The 23155-nt window shown below is 48.3% G+C and overlaps 2 protein-coding genes across 2 annotated transcripts; one reads left to right on the top strand and one right to left on the bottom strand.

Annotated features, from left to right (window-relative positions):
- The first annotated feature begins 9013 nt into the window (after positions 1–9013).
- Positions 9014–13973, top strand: LOC109733564 (caffeoylshikimate esterase). Its single transcript, XM_073497418.1, is given in 7 exon segments — positions 9014–9306; positions 9457–9550; positions 9711–9743; positions 12675–12821; positions 12910–13040; positions 13141–13245; positions 13247–13973. Coding segments are annotated over 7 exon segments (1029 nt in total). The 5' UTR covers positions 9014–9285; the 3' UTR covers positions 13745–13973.
- Positions 13964–17716, bottom strand: LOC109733556 (UDP-glucuronic acid decarboxylase 2). Its single transcript, XM_073497416.1, has 6 exons — positions 16950–17716; positions 15970–16116; positions 14982–15061; positions 14777–14860; positions 14604–14678; positions 13964–14522 (listed from the first exon to the last, which is right to left on the bottom strand). Exons 1-6 carry the CDS (start codon positions 17581–17583, stop codon positions 14208–14210), a joined length of 1335 nt encoding a protein of 444 aa, XP_073353517.1. The 5' UTR covers positions 17584–17716; the 3' UTR covers positions 13964–14207.
- Between the last annotated feature and the right edge of the window lie 5439 nt (positions 17717–23155).

A 23155-nucleotide genomic window follows, 5' to 3' on the forward strand; every position in this document is an offset into this window, starting at 1 on the left:
TTAGTTCACGCGAGGTTGGCAAACAAAGGCAATTTTCTGACATAAAATCAAAGGACAAAGTTACCATGTTTTAACAACTAAAGTTGCCACCACCCGTCAACTAAAGTTACCATAAGAAAACGTTCGGGGTGACATACTTAAAATCCGAACATTCGGGATTTATGGGGGTCCTTTCTATATGCATAAGGTTTCGTGAGTTGTGCAATGTTCGGATTCGGAGTCAAGTAGAAGGAAATACTGCTGTAAAATGGTACCGATTCTAATGAGGTTCTCGTTGTTAGTTCAATGGGCCTTCCAGCCACTCGTTTTTTTAATTGTTTGAATTGCTTACAACATGTGTCACGTGGTCATCCAGCCACTCGGTTTGTTCATGGGAGCTATATCTCACATTAAGCTAGTTGGAAGGATCTCATGGCGGCCCATTAGCTTACACCGAAAATACAAATCGAGAAGAATAAGGGCGAGTGCCGGGAGTCCATCCCAGGATCTCCTAGATAGTAGACAAAGCTGCTTGCCGCTGGGTTAGCTTCCCTTTCATGATAAACAGCAGAGGGGCAACCTACTTGAGAGGAAAACGATCCGTTTTTGCATTGGTTTTTCCGGCTTTTTTGTTTTTATTTTTTCATCGGGTTTTCTTTGTTTCTTTTCTCTGTTTTCACTGGGTTTACTTTATTTATTTTTTCTTTGATTTTCTTTGGTTCTTTTCTCCAGCTTTCACTTGTTTTTTCTTTTCTTTCTTTTTTTCTTCATTTTCTTTTGGTTTTTTGTTTCTCTGTCGTATTTCAATGTTTTTTTTTGTTTTCGCACATGTTTCACCTTTTTCTATAAACATTTTTGGTATATATCTAATACATTTTTAATACACATTTAATGTTTTTCTAAATAATTGATTAATATTTTTTAAATACCATATTAATATTTTATGAATACACGGTCAACACTTTTTCTATACATATTTAACCTTTTTTCAAATGTTTGATTAACATTTTCAAATACAACTTTACTATTGTTTTGGTCAACATTATTTCTAGACACATTTACCATTTTTCATATACAAAGTTTTAATATTTTTAATACATTATCATCATTTTTTTACACATTTAATATTTTTAAATGCTTGATTAACATTTTTTTAATACCCGTTCAATATTTTTTGAAATATTTATTAAATTCTTATGTACATGATCAAATATTTTCATTGTGTTTTAATACATGGTCAATACTTTTTCTGTACACATTTAATATTTTTTAAATGCTTGATTAGAATTTTTTAAATACTTGTTCAACATTTTTGTTCAAATGCTTGATTAACATATTTATATACATGGTCATTTTTTCTCATCATTTTTAATACATTGTGAACATTTTTTCTATACACATTTAACATTTTAGTAATGTTGGATTAACATTTTTGAAATACTTGTTCAACATATTTTAAATGCTTGATTAATATTTTTATATACACGAAAAAATTCATCATTTTTTAATACATACCCAACTTTTTTTCTATACACATTTAACATTCTTTGAATGCATGGTTAACATTTCGCAAAACATTATGTAAATTATATATTTGTAATGTATATATTTAGAATATTTGAAGCGTAAACGAAAGTAAAAAAGGAAATCACAAAGCAAAAAACGTAAAAAAATCATTAACAAAAATGAGGCACTGGCGTCCTGCACACTGGTTCAACCCATACGCTCGTGCGACTGAGAGGCGTTCAGCGAGTACGAAGCCCGTTTCACGTAACGCGAGACATAGTCGGGCCCTTTGTTCACTGCATCCTAACATAACTCTGCAAGCCCATAATCTGGGCATTCCATCCTTCCTTGGTTAGGCCCCGGATGGTCCAGAGGTACATATAGGCCGTGGGCGCAGATGTGTCTCGCTTACATGGGCATAGTCCAGAAAAAGCGAGCAAGCGCAGGAGTGTTTTTTTTACTTCATTTTTATATTTTGTCGGTTTAACTTTAATTTTAAAAGTATGCGTAAATATAAAAAAAGTTTGTCAATTTTTAAAATATTTTCAAATAAAAATGTTGTGCCTTTTAAAGAAGTTCTAAAAAATACATGTATTTGAAGATTTGTCCACGAATTCAAATAATGTTCATGGATTAAAAAATATCCATGATTTTGAACAGTGATCCTGAATTAAAAAATGAAAGTGACTTGAAAAATGTTCATGAATTTTAAAGGTTAAAAGGAAAAGAACGATAAAACAAAAAATTGAAAGAAAACCAAAAAACAGATGAAAAAACCTTTTGGAACCTTTCCAAAACCAGGCGAAGGGTTACAAACGCTTCCCGAAACCAGAAACTGGCCCCCTACTCTCAGGTTAGCCCACTTCAACCGTAGGGGAACCCATAGAAAACGGTTGTAACAAACGATATATAGTAGTCGTGGTGGCCATGAACTTGGCAAGCGTCGACCTTCCCATATTGCATTGAATGCCCGCTTGAAGTCCTCTACGTCGAACGAAAGACTTCCTGGTCAAAAGTGTTCATCACACCTAAACACGACTATGAGCTAGATCTACACAATTGGCGTTGTCGATGACCCAAGAACAATACCGAAGAAACTACAAGAAACCGGCTTGATTGGACACTTTCATTTTGCTAAGTAGTGCATATTTGGCCCAAATTTATTAGTGAGCAAGCCTTGTTGGATAAGGAAATCGTGTTGTGTGGCACATGAGGAAGATTAAAGCCGATACAACGAAGAAAATCAATACAATTCAGATAATGTTAATTTCACCCCATAATTTATTTACGTACTATAGGCCTGTTTGAGAGTGCTCCTCTCCTTAAATTCATCTCCACTCTAGAAAACATAAGCCAAGCTCAGCTTATAAGTTATAATGTTTGGCGCACACTTATAAGTTAAAGCATAACATCGGTATTTATAAATACCGGTGTTATAACTTATAATGTTTTCCATCTTTTGTTGCATTGCTTTAGCTTGGCGGAGTAACTTATAATAATGTCATGGATACGACACTAGTGTAAGTTACTATCTTCGTAGTGCAAAGTCTCATGGTAGTGTCATAGATGTCTTCATTTATTAGCTTGACCAATGATAAAATTATTAGGGCCCAATAATTTTTTGAGATAGCCTTTGACCAATGATAAAATTATTAGTTTATGAAATGTATGATATAAAAATTGTATCACTAGAGACTCATTTCACATATGAATTCGATGATATGCTTTGCGTAACATGCATGTCACATATTATTATGCTAATCCATGGTCAAAGGTAATCTCAAAAAACATACTAGGCCCTATATATGTGAATAGAGGGAGTATGTTACTCCAGTCGTGGTACCATAACTAACCACTTGTCACGTAAATAAATTTGTCTTGAAATGTGTTATGTTACTAGCTAAATTACTTTCACCCCGCAAAAAGAAAATGACATAGTTAGAGCAACTCTAGCAAACCCCGCATCCCGCCCCGACCCGCAAAATAACCGCCAAATTACGGGTCGGGGCGGAAAAACCTGCCCGATCAGACCCCGCATCCCGCCCGGCCTGCAAATATTTTTGCGGGGCGCGGCGAATCTTCTCCCCCAACCTCTATCTTCACGGGCTGGGAGGCCGACCCGAGCTCAACCCCTATCCGCGGTGAGATTTGGCGGGAGGGACATTTCCACGCGCCCTTTCCCGCTCCCCGCACCCTCCGCCACCATTGCCCCGCCTCCGCAAGCTCCGGTGCTTCCTCCCCGGCCGTCCCTCGCCGCCATGGACGACCCCATGCTGTCCCCCATCACCGTCGAGGTCACGCACGCTCCATCCTCTCGGGTGGATCTCGTCGCCGGCCATGTTGGCCCCGCCGCCGTCGCCCAAGCAAACGCCGCGCCTGCCCGCAAGCGGCAGGGTAATGTGGTCGTGCAGGGCGGGTATCCGGTTGTCCCCGCCATGATGGCCCGCGCTCCGGGCGCCAACGCGGCAGCGCGATCCCGGCCGGCGGCGGAGAAGGTCAGCAAGGTCGCGGGCGTAAAGCGGAGGAAGATTCCGGCTACAAAGAAGCCACCTTCTTCATCCTCTCACTCCATCCCCCCGAAGGAGGTGCTCCGGCGATGCCGTTCAACGGTGCCGCTGCTCCCACAAGTGAGGTGTTCGACGAAATGGCCGGAAGGTATGCGTCTTCGATCTTGGCGATTTCCTTTCATTTCCGCCATTATTCTCGATAGCTCGTGACTTGCTATCATTCGCTATAGCGGTGGTTCGAACAATGCAACAACCGAGTTCGTGAACTTGTTGGACACGAACGCGGTTGACATTGATCAAGCCCCTTTCGAACCATTCGACTACAATGAAACGAAGGGCAGCGTGGATGATCATGGTTGTGCGGACGAATTGGAGGAGATCGAAGCGGAAGCGTATGAGCAATCGCAAGCAAAAACTGGGAAAAGCCAAAGATCGAAGAACTACACGATCTTGGAAGATCAAGCTTTGATCAAAGCATGGAGTGCGGTGTCTCTTGATGCATGCACGGGTACTTCTCAAACCGCCAAGAGATATTGGCAAAGGATCGAAGATCAATACTTCCGCATTATGGCAATGCATCCCAATAGGACTCCACGCACATTTCGGCCGCTTCAAGGGCGTTGGGAGAATATCAAGCCTATGTGCAGCCGTTGGGCAGCTTGCTTGGAGCAAGTACGCAATGCACCTCCAAGTGGCACCGTGGAGTCCGACTATGTGAGTTTGTTTTGCCTTTGTTCAAGTTATGCATCATCATATTGCATCATGGGAAATGATTGCATCACTTTGTTCACATTATGTAGGACAAGATTGCTCAACATAGATACAAGGACATGGAAGCTTCGGAAGGCAGATTCTTCAAACTAGAGCATTATTGGGAGTTGCTCCAAAATTGTGAGAAGTGGAAGTTGATCGACAAAGAATCCCCACCAAAGAGAGGCTCACTTACAAACATGGATGAAGATGAGGATGATGATGGCCCAAGAAATTTGCACAAGCCCGATGGCGACAAGAAGACTAAGGAGAAGATGAAAAGAGAGCAAGAAGCATCGAGCTTGGCTATTGTTTTCGCGTTTGTCCTGTTGAACTTGGCTTTTGTTTGTCCTGTTTTGTGTTTGCCCTCTTTTGCGTTTGTCTTATTGAACTTGGCTTTTGTTTGCGCGTAAAACTGTGTTATGTCGTTTGAATTTGAACTTATGTGTCGAAACCTATGCCAAATGCGAGAAATGCCGTTTTCTGTTTGCGGATCGTCGCGGCGGTGTCCAAGCAGAGCCCGCAGAAGCCGGCCCGTAAAAAGGTATATTACGCGAATATACTTTTTTAGGATCCGTTTGGGGGGTCTGCATCTGTGCCAGCTCAAGCCAGCCCGCAAAAACGGTTTTAGCGAACTGTAAACGTGTTTTGCGGGCCGACGGGATGCGGGGTTTGCTAGAGTTGCTCTCAGATAGTCCAAGTCAACTTCCATATGCATTGCCCTCGTCACCACGTGTGGCCTCCAATAAATGCTTATCCAGGGAAGCATCCAAACTTGCTGTTGCAGATAATTTAACAATCTCTATACCACCCGCGTCATAAAGCGTGATCAATCCCATGGCAATCCGGGCAAAACCTACCGCCGATGACTGAGCATACGAAAGGATCCTCTATGAGTGCACTCTAGCTATGCGCCTGCGGTCTAGCACACTGCAGAAAATGAGCTGACTGGACTCACTCTTTCACGCGGTACTTACTTTGCAATGCGGTTTTCTAGTTCTAGAGAAATTAATATTTTTATTCTAATGTCCACGATGAATAGATAAAGTGTTTTTTAACACGGTACAAACGATCCTACACACGCATACACGCACTCTTATCTCTTATGAATGCTTGCACACACATTCTATCTTATGAACACCTTCGAGATACTGAGCCGGCACAATATATTGCGATTAAAAAAGTCATCACGGATACCTTCGTAGTCGACGGGAACTTCTACTCCCACTGAACGATCATTGCCGAAAAGTCTGAAATAAATCCAGGAAACTGCAGGAGCGGTGCTAAGTCTAAAACTTGAACCCTATGGCTGGTTTCATCAAAAAAATCTAACCATCTGAATTACACTCAGTTCGTTATCAATAAAGTTACCGATTTTTGTACAACAGTACAAGTGCAAGTGATTAACAGATCATCCTGCGGCTATGGATATCAAACCTAATAACTATATCCATATTGACCGAGAAATAACCATTCCCAAAAGATAATGTCAAGTCATAACGGTTCGACCCCCGCGTCGCCTCTGCTCTGGCGACACGGGGGAGCCCCTACCAGCGCCGCCACCTCTCCCCTCCTCCCCCTTCCTTCGTCTCGCCGCCGCCTGAGGAGCCCGCCGGCAAAGCCCGGGCAGGCTCCAGGGAGGCTGGCGGCGGGGCACCTCGCTGGGTGGCGCGACACGCGGATCCTGGCCGCTCGGGCGCGATTCGGCGGCGACTGGCGTCGCGGAGGCTGCTCCGGGTGTCCGGCGGCGTCGGCCCTCGGTGTTGCTCCATTGCTCCGGCGCGGGCGGTGGGACGCGGCAGAGGGGCGGCGGAAGGCGCGTGGCGGCCGGGTCTGGCCGGCCTAGGTCGGATTCGGAGTGGCAGCGGCTGGGCGCGTCGTCAGAGGTGGTTGGTGGGGTGCGGGGAGGTCTGCGGTGGTCGTTGTGGCGGGCTACATTGGCGCGCGAGCGGTGGCGTCGTCTCGGGGCGTCTACAGCTCGCAGCGGAGCCGGTGGTAGCAGGGGGCCCGAGCAGCTGCTGCACAAGGGGCTCGGGCGCCGTGGTTCTGGCGTCGAGCGGGGTCTGGGAGGTGGTGTTGTGTTTGCCGGCGCGGTTGCGAGGTGCGGCAGCAGCTGCTGGACGAGGTGGAGCCGGTGGAAGTCGACCATGGGGATTGTGCTCTGTGCAATGCTTCGGATCTGCTCGGATTCAGAGGTGTGAAGGAGCTCCGGGCGAAAGTCTTGCACTGACCTTGGGTCGGTGCCGGCAAAAGTGGCGCCATGGCCATGGTGTCATTCCCCTTCTTGAAGGTGTTGCCATGGAGCTCCATTACACAACTCTCCGGGAGAAATCCCTAGCTTCGGTTGGTCGAAGCGGACGATGACGGCGGCTACGTCGTTTCCTTCTTTGAGGCATCGCCTTGGAGAGTCAGCATGTTGCAGTTTGCACGGATCTCCTCGTCGTCGGGGACAGTGGACGTCGAGGCGGCGGCTCCGGATGGTTTCTGATTGTGCGTCGAGATGGCGATCTCGAGAACAATGTGGGTCGTAGCTCTATGAGGTTGGTTCTATCTCGACATTGGTTGGGTGGCATCCTTGTCCCGCTTGGGCGGTAGGGGTGTCGGCTCGGTCGATGCGCCCCAGAGTGGGCGGTCTGACTTTACGTCGGGGCGGCAGCCCCGGATGTGGTGCGACGTTCGTGGTCTGCGAGCGGTTGCCCTGAGCAGCGTGGGCTGCGGGCAGCTGGGTTGTGCGGCGTTGCTGCTCGAGGGGAGTGGTGGTATGTCGGGGCGGCGGCCCTGGAAGGCGGTGCTGGTTGATTGCGCTGGGCGCGACGGAGCGGTGGATGTCGGGGCGGCGGCCCCGAGAGAATCACTGTGGCTACCAGACTTTTGTGGCAACGACGATGGTGGGAGCGATGTCGGCGACGCGGCAATGGTTGCGGTAGTCGGCTCTTCTTCGGCGTGTCCACGGTTTTGCTTCGGTTTGCTTGTTGCTGTGGAGTCGAAGTTGCGGCGGCGGGGCCCTGTGGTGTACGATGACCGGCTGTAGGTGGCCCGTTCGGCGATATTCCGTGGCGCCAGCCGTGCCTGGTTTTGTTCTTCTGAGTTCTTCGTCAGAGTCGGAGCTGCGTTATCTGGCCGCATGTCGACTTGTCGTCGATTAGAGTGGGCTTTGCCCTGTGTGTTTAGGTCTATGGGAGTGGGCTTGGCCCTTGTTGTTCCGGGTTTTGCCCGGTTTTCCGTAATTAACTTGGCAATTCTCTTCTGCTTAATTAATAGACGAGGTAATCTTTGCCTATGTTTCGAAAAAAAATGTCATTTTTAGCTTTTTTTAGTGAAATGCCCTTTTTATTTAAGCTTAAGAAAACAAGTATGTGCATGTATGGTCGTTATACCACATTTGACTAGAAAAAAATAAAAGCCATCTAGCAGAATAGTAGTAGTACCGGTTGAACACATTTTTTTTGAGAAAACTTCCAATCCATTCAATCATGACAGTACAAATAATAACAGAGGTAATAAAACTTATAACCATGTCCGTGGACCACCTAGCAACGACTACAAGCACAGGAGTGAGCCGAAGGCGCGCCGCCGTCATCGCCCCTCACCGAAGTCGGACAAATCTTATTGTAGTAGATAGTTGGAAAGTCGTCGTGCTAAGACTCCATAGGACCAACGCACCAGAGTAGCAACCATCGCCGACGAAGAAAGTCGTAGATTAGAAAGATCAAACCTGTAAACACCCAAACGAAGACGAACGAAGACCGGATCGAAGCAGGTCTACCGAAGACTAGCACCGGCCGAATCTCGCGAGATCCTGCACACGCCCTCCGACGATGCTACACACACCACCGGGACGGGAATATAACGTGAAAGACATTATTCCTACTAATAGACATAGCCGCCGCCACACAGCCCCAACCAGGACGCTGAATCTAACAAGAACAAGAACGGGGTCCCTCCCGCCGGCGGGGATCATGATCCTCCGCACCTTCATGGCCTAGAGACCATCGTTGTTGGGGCAGACCGGCGGCGGGATCGACGGGAGGAGAAGAGCTTTTCTTGTGAAGGGAAAAGAGATGGAAGAATAAATGTATCAGTCCAACACCCATTTGACCATGAGCAATAAATAAATAAATAAATAAATACTATAGCATCGTTCACGTTTTTTGCACCACAACATCCATTTAATTAACGAAGGAATTATCAGAATCCCCTGATCTTGACCAGTCCACCACAAAACATCCATTTACAGGCTGTTCCCCCCAAACGGCTCCGGCCCGCAGAGAATCCGGGTCACCAGCCTCCACCTTCCTTCCCACTTCCAATGCAGAAATGCAGACGTTTGCTGGGCACGTGTTCCCTCTCCTCGACACGCCTCCCTCTCCTCCTCGCAGTCCCCTCATCTGACCAAAGCTCCTCCGAGTCATTTCCCCTCTCTGTCCATCCGCTACCGCTTCTTCGTGATCTCTAGCCCTATCAACGAATTGTCCCTCCACCCCGCGATCGCAAGCTCGCCGTTTTGATCCCCGCTTAGTTGTTGCGCACACACAGAGGGGAGATGGATGTGCAATACCATGAGGTGAGCAAACGCAACTCCATCTGCAAATGCATGTCGACATGCTCCATCTCTGGGTTGCAAGCACGCATCGCTAGCGACGGTGCATGCGCGCGTGGTTGAATCTTGATCATGTTCATGATGCGTTTGATGGTTTTTCGACTGATCCTGCAGGAGTACGTGAGGAATCCGAGGGGGGTGCAGCTCTTCACATGCGGCTGGCTGCCTGCTTCTTCCTCGCCGAAGGCGCTCGTCTTCCTTTGCCATGGTACGTACTGCTCGTTGCTTAATTTGCGAATCGACCGCTGCCTAAGCTTTGCGCATTGCCAACTTCAACAGTAGCTATGACTAATTCTGGTGGCTTCATCGATCATACTACATTGACTCTCTCTCTTTTTTTTCCTTGTATGTGTGTCAATTTGCTTCAGGGTATGGCATGGAATGCAGCGTCTTCATGAGAGGTACTAATGCTGCTTAATCTTCATGGCTCTTGGTACCTATCTCCGTTTATTTCCTCTTTTGCTTTTGGAGGTAGTTTCAGAGAAAATTCAAAATTAAAAAATATGGTAAGGGGTATGGAAGCCCTTCTACTACAAGATAATGTTTCAGGAATTATTTTCGGTGTGCGGTCGTACCATATGGGCCTATATTTATTGAATTCATATATATATTTGTTCTTGCATCATCCATGACTTCACATGCATGCACTGCGGATCTAGGCTTCATATATGTTAGTGCCACTGATCCTTCTAGATGCATGCATCAGCCTCAGTCTGGTTGTTAATAGGAGTATGGGAATAGCATGGGAGGCTACCAGCCTTCTTATTTCCTTTCTGGTGAATGCCAGGAGCATTCTCTGGCCTAATTTGATCATGTCCTCCAGTCAGATTTAACAGTTACTCCCTCCGTCCCATAATATGAGACCATTTTTGACACTAACACTCTTATATTATGGGACGGATGGAGTAACCTTAACATAGAAAGAGCGCTGTGGACTACACAGTTTCATAGTATCCCAAGTTCTTTCGATGTTTGCTGATCGTCAAACAATTTTAAATCTTTCCCTTTAGTGGATCGAAACACAAGCTTTGCGTTTTCTCGAAAAACATCAAATTGCATTGCAGTCTAGGGAAAGATGGTAGAAGAGAATTTTGTGTAAACAGATTAGTGGCCACAGACCATTAATTGCCGTGTACTTTAAGGAATAGGTTGCAGATGCTGATAGGGGACTACAACTACTTGCTGGTGATAGATACTGTGACTTCATGAATTGGACAGTTTTCGGTAGCAGATGCTGCTATATATACTTGCTGGTTGACAATGGTCTTATTCGATCCAGTATATCCGTAATTTTTTAACTAATTGTCGAGGGTACATGCATGAAAATCATCTTGAAAACCATGCTACTACAGAAAAGGAGTTGACATATGGCAGACAAGAACTGGTACTGTGCCTTTGCTAATTAATACTGGTCCTCTGCTCTAGGAAGAAGTATTTTGCTCATTGTAGGGTAGTCTCAAATTCAGATCAATTACTTACCACCCAAAAAGAATCGGATCGTCATTTATTCTCTCATTTGATCTTCACACACACACACACACACACACACACACACATAATCTGCTGGCATGGGAAAGCTGCTTTTGATAAAGAGGGAAGATGATGATGCCAACGCACTTCTGAAGTTCCACCACGGAATATATTCGTTTGATAATTCCAGCATAAAAGGTGATTGCAACCTTATATTCGTGAGTGATATTGGTGAGCTGCAGCCAAGATTGTTGGTTGCCGTAGAAGGTTAACTAACCTACCCACTTTTGGTAGCGTTTCGCCCGGAGAGTTTGATTCGAACAGGCCGCGGCTCCGTGGTTGGCTCTACGGTTGTGCCGCCTATCCACCCGGATTAGATTTTAATGGACTAATTGATCAACGCATTGATGAACTTTGCTTCTGTACACTTCCTAGAAAAGTTTACGAATTTTGATGCAGATTAAAGGTCGAGATTAGAAGGTACCCGTTCAATAATACTAGTATACCGTTTTTGTATTCCAATCAATCTATTCAATACGTTTGATCTGCAGACTAATATGGTGCTTTAAGATTTGTGTAAATTTTTAGGGGGGATTGGGGGGGGGGGGGGGGGGGGGGCGTACCGAAGCAAAACTCATTCAATTTTCCTTGTTGTATAAAGAGGGAAGATGATGGCAACACACTAATCAAGTTCCATCACGTGATGTATTTGTTTGATAATTCCAACATAAAAGGCTATGTAACCTTATATTCGAAGTGATGGTGGCAAGCGGCGTATAGGCTGTTTGGTGGCTGACTCGGAAGGTTAACTGACCCTCTACGATAGTATTTGGCATAGAGTTTCATTTAAACTAGAAGTGGCCGCACGCCTTGCGACGCTGATTTTTGCTGTGGGCTCCACTTTGTCAGTGAGCATAATGAAGGAATGCGGTGCAGAGCGGCAGAAGGCACTACGTCGTCGAACCCCTCCCCTCACCGAGCAACACGCACGCCCCCGCTCGGCCACACCCACAACCCTAGAAGAAATCGGCTTACAAAGGCCAAACACCATCAGACAACCGGGTCCCACACGGTACCCCAGCCCCGATTCAGACAGAGCCCCCTAAAGCTCCATTTCGAGGGTGCTTAGTACTCCCTCCGTCCCATAATATAAGAGCGTTTTGACACTACACTGTATCTGTAAAGACAATACCTGAAAGCAATAATAGAATGGTAATCGTTAATCAATAGGAGATGTTCATTAGGTGTTGTTGTCATGGACATGGTATGTTCCATTTATTCTGAAATCCATCTTCTGGATAACCCGTCTCTACTTATGGTACATGGATATCTAAAAATAGTTTGAGTTGCCAAACGAACAGACAGTAGGAATGCCTTCGTATTTGGATATGCACAAGTGTCCGTGTTATGTGTTGACCCATCTTTCATGCACCTTATTACTAAAAAACGATGTTTGATGCAACAAATGTGTTGGACACAGTTTGCATACATCACAAACACTTGGTCAGAAGTTTGGGTTTTGAAACCTATTACGCTACCATGGTTCCCGGTACAAGTTGCTATCATGCCCAGAAGCAGGAAATGACAGTTTTGACTAGCAGCTACAATCAAGAAACCATTACTTGCGACTCTAATCACTTTTATTAACAAGCCTTTTATTTATGATTGCAGACGTGGTCATATCTTTCTTCCATTTCAATCTGTTAATTTTCATAGTTTTAAGGCTCCAAACTGGTCTATGCATGTCGCTATCGTTGCTTGGGTTCCGATTGAAACACAAGAGATTGATCCTGTATATATGATGACGCAGCTGACTCCCGCTGTCTTGCAAGTTGTAACTGATTGTTATTGTTTCCTGACAGCTTGCGGGTTCAAATTGGCCGCGGCTGGGTATGGCGTGTTCGGGATCGACTACGAAGGCCATGGCAAGTCCATGGGCGCCAGATGCTACATCCAGAAATTCGACCGCCTCGTCGCCGACTGCGACCGCTTCTTCAAGTCCATCTGCGGTAATAGAAACGAACACATTCAAGTCCCAATACGATCTCCATATGAAGGATGCATGAACCAGATGCTGCATTCTGTCTCTGTGTACAGACCTGGAGGAGTACCGGAGCAAGAGCCGGTTCCTGTACGGCGAGTCCATGGGCGGCGCCGTCGCCCTGCTGCTGCACAGGAAGGACCCGGCCTTCTGGGACGGCGCCGTCCTCGTGGCGCCCATGTGCAAGGTGCTGCCATCAACTTCTACTGCCATGATGATGAACTTCTACTGCAATGCCTGCCTCTGCCTGCTAGCTCAAGTGTAGGTTGTTGTTTATGGCGTTGCAGATATCGGAGAAGGTGAAGCCGCATCCGGTGGTGGTGACCCTCCTGACGCAGGTGGAGGAGCTCATCCCGACCTGGAAGATCGTGCCCACCAAGGACGTGATCGACTTCCGCCTTCAAGGACCCCGTCAAGCGCGAAAACATCAGGAGGAACAAGCTCATCTACCAGGACAAGCCGCGGCTCAAGACGGCGCTGGAGCTGCTCAGGACCAGCATGGACGTCGAGGACAGCCTCTCCGAGGTGACCATGCCCTTCTTCATCCTGCACGGCGAGGCCGACACCGTGACCGACCCGGAGGTCAGCCGCGCGCTGTACGACCGGGCCGCCAGCACCGACAAGACAATCAAGCTCTACCCGGGGATGTGGCACGGCCTCACCGCCGGCGAGCCAGACGACAATGTGGAGCTGGTCTTTGCCGACATCGTCGCCTGGCTCAACAAGCGCAGCCATCACCGCAAGCCTGAACACGGCGGCCGGGTAACAAGCGCCCCGTCGGAGCCTGCAAGGTACCAACGGCGGCCGGTTTCCGGCGGCAGCGGCATGGACAGCCCGGTGTCGATGCCTCGGCGCCGAGGCCGCTTCCTCTGCGGGCAATGTAGAATGTAAACATGCAACTGTTTTTGTAAGGAAAAAGAAGCAGCAGATGATGAAAGCATGTAAATAGTGTGCTGCACGAATGCTCAGTAAACTGAATAAAATTTTGCTCCACTCTGAAGTTCTCTTGTGTTCTGACGAGACATTAGCTTCCTGGAGCAGCTGGACTGATGCACATTTCTGAAACAACATGTAATGTGTACCATATAATGCTATCATCTCAACAAAGAATTAGAAGATCCAGATTTGATTTATATATCCAACAATCCAACTGGGATATCTGTCCGTATAGCTGAGACTGACGGAAAAGGCGACGACAAAAATGAATAACATTACATCAACAACCAAGGTATTTAGCAGTAAAACTCTCGACGACGACTACGTGGCCATAGCTCTGTCAGTGGGGGGGATTAACCAAGAAGCAAGCTAGAAGCAGGCCACCAAAATTTCAAAGTATAGTACTCCGGTCTACTCTTTACTGGCCTTCGGTGGCGGTGGCAGCGTTATCTTGGTCGCCGAAGATCCGCTTGCGGAAGTCGGTGACCATGAGGGGAAGACCGTCACGGAGGGCGATCTTCGGCTCCCACCCGAGCTGCTCCTTGGCCTTGGTGATGTCTGGCTTGCGCTTGTGCGGGTCGTCCTGGGTGTTCTCACGGAACTCGATCCGTGCATTCGGGTCGATGGTGTCCTGGACAACCTTGGCCAGCTCTAGCATGGTGAACTCACCAGGGTTACCCAAGTTGAATGGCCCTATGTGGTCACCTTCCATCAGCCTCATCAACCCCTCAACCTGGAAGAGGGCTATTTTAGAAAGCGCATTCCAGATAGCATTGCCATAATTATTGTTCACTGATGGTTAGAGAAGACCTACCAAATCAGAAACGTATTGGAAACTCCTGGTCTGCTTGCCATCGCCGTAAACCGTCAAAGGCTCCTTCCTTAGCGCCTGCCACCATGTTACAGCATTTGGGTGTTATTACTTGAGAATAAGAGGAAGCTTACAGTTTTTAAACTAGCAGAGCACAGCAGTGTATGTATGTTTACCTGAGCAACAAAGTTGCTGACAACACGGCCATCGTCAATGCACATGCGTGGGCCATAGGTGTTAAAGATCCGAGCAATCCTAACCTGAACAGTGAATACAACAAAATACACCAATCACTACACATACAGACCTATTTCCATACGGATGGAATGGAAATTTCAGTGCTTGCAACAGTATATCAGTGTAGCACAAATGACAAAATACCTCAAGGTTGGCACCACGGTGGTAGTCCATGGTCAAGGTTTCAGCTGTACGCTTGCCCTCGTCGTAGCAACTCCTGACACCTGTTGTCCAGAGAAACATACATACATACACATCAGTGGAGAATGAGTAATACGTTCTATATGTAACGAATTTAAACAGTACATGACAAATGCATTCATAGAAAACCAGCTGTAGCTATCTAGCCCAACAAACTTCCCTCCTTTTATGCGCGTTCTCTTAATTGTTTTAAGTGTCTTGGTTGGTGGATGTTTGGTCAAGCGCAAGCATAGTTTTGCCCCCACCTTCTTACTTCACTAAGAAGGGATCAAGATCCACCATGTGGCACATTTCACCAACCAGAATTGTCCCTTTCTGGCAGAAAGAATCAAACCACGCAGGAGGCTACCCCCATCTAGATTCCACGGGCGGCATCTCCAGCTAGTAAGATTCCAACACCCCATTCCCCAAATTGAGTAAACGAGGATTTCTGGTTATAACAGTAGCCTTCAGCTCAAGAACATTTCTATTTTCAAAAGCTCATCACTGCTCTACTTGTGCTTCCTTCTTCTGTTATACTACTACTGGTAGATATAACCCAACTGGCAAAATGTTATATTTTCTATTCTCAATCCACCCCCACAATCAAAATCACTCGAAACTACTTCCAAAACTACTCCGAGTAAAACTAGGACAACCCCAAATCCATGTTCAGCATACCTACTCCCAATATCACACGGAAGTGTGAAACGTAATGAACGTGAGTCCAGAAGACCAGAAACATCATCAGTTTGGTACCAACAGTCCCTACCACGCAAAGACTGGGCAACTTCTACTACGCATGATCCAACTTGGATCTACTTTTCTTCGCTAACCTCGTGTAACAATAAGCAAAATCATCATGATAGATCTGGTACAACTAATGAGAAACCTAACACCATCACACTTATGAATGAGCTGGAGGAGTATGAGGATTGAGGAGAGTTCTTACCGATGGGGTTGACATTGCCCCAGTAGGTCTCCACCTGAGGGTGCTGGAGGGGATCACCGTAGACCTCACTGGTGCTGGTGAGGAGGAACCTGGCGCCGATCCTCTTGGCCAGTCCAAGCATGTTGAGTGTACCAACCACATTGGTCTTGTGCCATCTCGAAGGTCAAGGATCACATTCACACATAGCATTTCCAAAGGAACACGCAATATTGCATCATAATAACTTGGTTGTTGGACTAAAACCTCCAAAAGGTGGTTGCAAAAGTACGCAACAGGAAGGTCATGTGAAGTGATCAGTAAGCAAAGTTGCTTAGCGGGGACAGCTCCCACTTGGATCTCACGTTTAAGCTGTACTCTCTTTATGTCAGAGTTAAGCTAGCTCTACAGCTCAACCAGATCCAAGCACAATGCGAGTTTGCTTTTGCTTTTGCCTTTTTCTCTCCTCCAATTACTGGATCATAAAGTAAAGTAAAGTAGACTGGTCTAGAGATGCCACATCTAGAAAATCTGATGATAGGACCAACTTTTGCTATGGCTGTGTGCATCATGTGATGCAGAGGCCTTGCTTGTTCTCCTATCAAGATTGGCAGATTTTACTAACCCAGCTGTTTGATTGAACAAAATGCTAGTAAATTTTATGGTGAAAACGGTAAATGGGATCAAGCTCTGGTCTTCCTGAACACCACGATGCGCAGAAAGCTCCAAAATTGACGGCGAAACGTGGCGCAAATCCCGAGCTCCACGCACCCAAAAATCCCCCTTGCAATCGCAGATTCCCAATCCAGAAATGCGCACGGGATTTACCCAGATGTGCAGCAAGCGGCAGAGCTGCGCAAAAGAACAGGACCCTTGTACCGCAAATATCTCCCACCCAGTAAAATGCAAGGAAATAAAAATTAGCGATCACGAGAAGCCAGGAAAAGTCAAACCATCGAGATCCAAGCAGTTGAAGTTTGAATGAATTAGAAGAAGAAAGGATATGATTGTCTTGACGGGGTTGTACTTGTAGTGGACGGGGGATGCGGGACAGGCGAGATGGTAGATCTGGTCGACCTCGAGGAGGATGGGCTCGACGACGTCGTGGCGGATCATCTCGAAGTTGGGGTTGCCGAAGTGGTGCATCACGTTCTCCTTGCGGCCCGTGAAGAGGTTGTCCACCACGATCACGCTGTCGCCGCGCGCCACCAGGCGGTCCACCAGGTGGCTGCCCACGAAGCCGGCGCCGCCGGTGACGAGGACGCGCAGCCCCTTGCGCTTCAGCCCCAGGGGCACCTTGCCGGCCACGAACTGGCGGCCCGGGTTGTGCGCCGCGGGGTCGACGGAGAAGCGGGTGAGCGCGCCGGAGACGGCGGCCGCGCGTCCGGAGGAGGAGTAGGGGGCGGCGGTGCCGGAGCCGGAGCCGGAGGGGGCGGCGAGGCAGAAGAGGGCCGCGGCGAAGAGCATGCCGACGAGGGCGAAGAGCGGGCGGTGCTCGGCCGCGGCGTAGCGGGCGGCGCGGGGCAGCCACGCGAGCGGCTTGGAGCTGGCGGGCTTCGCGGACGAATACTCGCCGGCGCCGGCGGCGCCCGCGGACGGGGACGCAGCCCCGCCACGGTACGTGAGCTCGGACGCCATCTCCGGCGGGCCGAGGCAAGAAGGACCCGGTGGCGTGGCCGGAGAAGTGTGGGGCCCCCCGTGTAAGAGGGAGCGCAGGGACCTCGCCGCAGGTTTGTGTCGGTAAGGGCGCGGGGTGAGGTGCGTGTCAGAGGTGGGAGAGGAGGTATTTATGCTGCGGGCGGGGTGGGAGGCGCCGCGTGGCCTGGTTGCCTCGTGGGACCCGACCCGTTGGAGCCGATCGAGATCGACGGTGCGGTGCGGTGCGGTGCTGCGTGGGAGGGAGGGGTTTGACTACGGGCAGGCCGGCGAGATTAGGTGGTGGTGCGGCGGCCGTGTGTGGCCTGATCGCCACGGTCTCAGTCGGCGGCTAGCTGGCCTGGGCTGCCGACCGGTTCTACAAAATTAACCTCTATAGTACTTCATCCGTTTCTTTAGGTATACATAGGTTTTTTTTTAGATACTCAGAAATTACCACCATAGAATGGTCTCAGAGAGGGTCCGTTTTCAATGTCATAGTATAATTTACTGCCATGTTTGAGGCGTACCAGGTCCAAGTTTAGAACAAAATGAATCATTTATCATCTCTAATTAGACGGTAAATGTACATTTGCATTGTTTCATATATAGGATTTGAAATGTCTTGAATTATTGCCATATCTGGGGCTATCATACCTAAGTTTAGACCAAAATGAATCATTTATCATCTTTAATTATATGATAAATGTGCATGTATTATTTCACATAGAGTTTGTGATGTCTTAATTTATACTGCCATGTTTTGCGCGTATCAGACCTAAGTTTAAACCAAATTGATCCATTTATCATTTTTAGTAAGAGACTCGTTGGGTTTTATTAAGCATGGCTAAGCATTTATAGTAGGGGTTAACTCAGAGACAAAAATAACTCCAATCATATGAATGAGCTCAACATATTGTCCTTTTTTTTTCCGACCGAGGTCACGTTGTCATGGTTAACCTCGCGGCGAACCTCGAGATGGACAACCTTGGTTTGAGAAACCTATAGAGCATTTCTGTTTCTAAAAATTTGTGAGTGTATTTTACAAGTATCTACTTTACGACATACAATAGTTTCACATAGGGCTTATATGATTTTAGTAGTGCATATTTTCCACGCCATGCAATGGTTTCGGAGATGGTTTTTAATGTCTTAGCTTACTATCATATTTCACAAGTACCTGGTCTAAGTTTGGATCAAAATGGTCCATTTATCACCTTTAATTATTGATGGTGGAGATCTCTCGGCTGTTAAGGCGACAATTAGGCCTCTGTACTCATACATAGGATGGTCTTGAGACGCCAACGGTTGGATATTCCCTCTCCAGTGATATTTTCAAGATTCACATGCCTATAAATCCGGTATCCCTAAGCTGGAAGACTGATACGTCTCCAATGTATCTATAATTTTTGATTGCTTCATTCTATTATATTATCAATCTTGGATACTTTTTATGCAATTTTATATCATTTTGGGGTCTAACCAATTAACTCAGTGCCTAGTGTTAGTTGCTCTACTTGTTTTTGGTTTTTCGGAAAATCTGTACCAAATGGAGTGCAAACGCTATGAAAATTTTAGACGATTTTTTCTAGACATAAGAGACCCAGGAAGCTTTAGGAGAAGACCAGACAAGCAGCGAGGAGATGGCAAGGCAACAGGGCACGCCCCGCGGGTGGGGCGCGCCCTGATGCCTTGTGGGCCCCATGATAACCCACAAGTATAGGGGATCGCAACAGTTTTCGAGGGTGGGGTATTCAACGCAAATTTATTGATTCGACACAAGGGGGACCAAAGAATATTTGCAATTATTAGCAGTTGAGTTGTCAATTCAACCACACCTGGAGACTAAATATCTGCAGTAGAGTGATCAGTAGCACAGTAGTATGGTAATTTGATAGAAGTAGTAACGATAGCAATGGTAGTGGTAACAGTAGTAGCAATAGTTTTATAGCAGTTGTAACAATAGTAACAACAGTAGTAACTTAGCAAAGATCAACATGTGAAAAGCTCGTAGGCATTGGATCAGTGATAACGTTGGATAATATTCATCACATAATAGTCATGACCTAGGGCGACACAGAGCTAGCTCCAATTCATCAATGTAATGTATGCATGTATTCCGTATATAGTCATACGTGCTTATAATAAGAACTTGCATGACATCTTTTGTCCTCCCCTCCCGTGGCAGCGGGGTCCATAAGGAGACCAAGGGATATTAAGGCCTCCTTTTAATAGAGAACCGGAACAAAGCATTAACTCATAGTGAATACATGAACTCCTTAAACTACGGTAATCACCAGAAAGAATCCCAATTATTGTCACCTTGGGGGATGCGGATCATAACTCGTAGCAGGTGCATACAACTTGCAAGATCGGATCAAGAACACAAATATATTCATGAAAGCATAAAGGGCTCAGATCTGAAATCATGGCACTCGGGCCCTTGTGACAAGCATGAAGCATCGCAAAGTCATAGCAACATCAATCTCAGAACATAGTGGATACTAGGGATCAAGACCTAGCAAAACTAACTCGATTACATGATGAATCTCATCCAACCCATCACCGTCCAGCAAGCCTACAAGCAAATTACTCACTCCCAGCGGTGAGAATCATGAAAATGGTGATGGAGGATGGTTGATGATGACGAAGACGGAAGATCCCCCTCTCCGGAGCCCCGAACGAACTCCAGATCTAGCCTCTCGATAAAGAACAGGAGGTGGCGACGGCTTCGTATCGTAACGATGAGACTTCCTCTCTTCTTTTTCTTGGGAAATAGGAATTTATAGACTTGAGATTAGGGTCAGCGGAGCCACGTGGGCCCCACAAGGCACCAGGGCGCGCCCAGGGAGTGGGCGCCCCCTGGTGCCTTGTGGGCACAGGGTGGCCCCCTCCAGTGGGTCTTGGCTCCAGTATTTTTTATATATTTCAAAAAAAATCTCCAAAAAATTCATCCAATTCCGAGAACTTTTTTTTCTGCACAAAAACAACACCATGGTAGTTCTGTTGAAAACAGCGTCAGTTCGAGCTAGTTTGATTCAAATTATGCAAATTAGAGTCCAAAACAAGAGTAAGCGTGTTTGGAAAAGTACATACGACGGTGACGTATCAACTCCCCTAAGCTTAACTCATTGCTTGTCCTCAAGCAATTCAGTTGACAAACTGAAAGTGATAAAGAAAAACTTTACAAACTCTTTTGTTCTTGTATCTATATATGTCAGATTTAGGGCTCCACAGACCCAAGAAAGGTTTGATCTCTGGGGCGTGTGCGAAGATCTCGACCTCTGCAGCCAACCAATCTGTCGCCCCACGAAATAGCTCGAGGATTACCCAGGTTCGGGCCACCTTGCGGTGTAAGACCCTACTCCCGCTTTGTGGTGGATTAGCCTCACGAGGGGTTGAGGATGAACAAGTACAAGGGATGAACAACCTCGCGAGGGCTGCTCTTGGGTGAGAATCAGTCGACCTGGTCTATGGTGGCGGCTAACCTATATATATCGTGGCCTTGGTCCTCTTCCCCCAAAACGCAGGCGGGAAGGGATCCCACAGTGGCCAATTTGAAAGGGGACAAGTAGTACATCTTATCCTGACAAAAGGTGTTCTTCGCGTGCAAAGCTTGTGGTCGTGACGCCGTGGTGGGCCCGGCGATGACATCCGTCCTGCCGTCCTGGCGGTCCTGGTCTGTTGCACTAGAATGGAAATCTTTGCCCGATTCCTCGGGAACCCACACTTGCACTTGCCTCCTTAGCACCAAAAAGGAAATTGTCTTCTCCGCGCCCGCTGGCGCCCACCTGGCCTTGGTTGTCAGTGCTTTGCGTCACCACAGCCTCATGAGGTTGGGCACCTGCATAGAAATCTTCGCTCCTCAGGAGGCCGCCTGGGAAGGTCGCTCCCTCCAGAGGTCTTGATGTCACCCGCCTTGCGAGGCTTGGCCCCTGGCGAGGGTTTTGTCTTGTTGGTCTTGTAGATGGGCCATACCAGGCCGTCGATGGAGCCACGCTATGGGCCGCAGGCAGGCAAGTCTAGGTACCCTGGTTCCCAGAACACCGACAGTAGCCCCCGGGCCCAAGGCGCGCTCGGACTTGGCTTCATGGCGAAGCCAAAGGCAAGGGCAAAGCGCCGCCGGCCCCAATTGCCTGCGGACCGAGCCGACGCGTGGCACTTGATGGGACGTGGTTGTCTCCGCTTCCCCACACTGCCTTGGCAACTGCCCAGGCTGACAAAAGACTGGCGCCCGCTCCACGCCATCATTGCCTTCTCTTCGCCTTGCTCCAGATCCCCTTTCCTCCTGTCGAGTGCATCTCCAGATTTGGTCGAATTCCTCCTCCTTTCCGCATCTCTTCTCCCAAGATCTCGCAGATGGCATCCGGGAAGGCGAATCCGGCCGCGCGGGCCGCGAGCTCCTCCTCTTCTCCCGCGCCAGCCCTCGACACGTCCTCCATCACCGAGGAGAGGCACCTCGCCACCGCGCTCCCGCTGACGGCGAGCAATGACAACGAGTGGAACGAGACGATGCTCCTGGCAGGCTCCGCCGAGCGAAGGACCCTGGCGGGGACGTTCTATCCCTTCTTCCTCCACAACGTCTTTGCGCGGCTTGTCCCGCCTTTCTCCGAGTTCTTCACCACCATCCTCGACCACTACCAGGTTCAGGCCCTGCATCTTCATCCCAACTCCATCCTTCTCATGTCCATCTTCGCCTTTTACCGCGAGGCGTTCGTGGGCGTGATGCCCTCCGTCGCGCTCCTCCGCCGCTTATTATATCTTCGAATGCACGATCCAACTCAGCGTTCTGTATGCGTCTCCTTCGCCGCGGTCGACAAGGGCAACACGCTCATGAGGGCCGGGAAGAAGGTGGGGAGCTTTCGGTGCAAGTGGGTCTTCATGGATGCTAGGGGCCTCCACGCGTGGCTGGAGTTGCCAACCAAGCTGCCGAAGAAGCTTGACTGGTGGGGTCATGTGAAGCTCTCCGACCCCCGGGCGACGCTGGTCCTGAGGAAGATGATGGCAGACATGGAGGCCGGGGTGCTGACAGGGGCCATGCTCGTCAAGGATTTCCTGACGCAGTGCCTGGCCCCGCTCCAGGCGCACACGCACCCCATGTGGGAGTTCAAGGGCGCAGAGGATGACATCCGGCTGCGATCGGGGAGCCTGACGAGCGAGGAGCTAGACAAGGCCATGAACACCCTGCTCGAGGGGGATCCGGGCAACCTCCCGGCGGCCTACATCCTGCTGTACTGTCGTGCTGATAGGGCGACGCTGATCGCTGCCATGCCCGTCTTCAACGAGCTGGGGCTTGTGCCGCCCGAGCTCCCCAACTCCCCAGTGCTAGTGTCTTCTGACGACGATGTCGGGGAAAAGGGGGGAGGACTCGGAGGCGACCGTGGACGATGTGGCGGAGACCTCTCCTCCGTCGTAGAGCGAGCTTCTCCGCGGCCTCACCGATGATGAAGACGCCGCCAAGCCCCCGGTCATGGAATCCCCGCGCTCCACCGCGGTCGTCACGAGGTCCAGGGCCACTTCCCCAGCCCTGCGGAGGCTAGGCCGAGCGACCCCGAAGAAGGGCGGGGCGGCACCT

This window comes from Aegilops tauschii, chromosome 1 (genome assembly GCF_002575655.3).
Source record: "Aegilops tauschii subsp. strangulata cultivar AL8/78 chromosome 1, Aet v6.0, whole genome shotgun sequence".
Lineage (NCBI taxonomy): Eukaryota > Viridiplantae > Streptophyta > Magnoliopsida > Poales > Poaceae > Aegilops > Aegilops tauschii.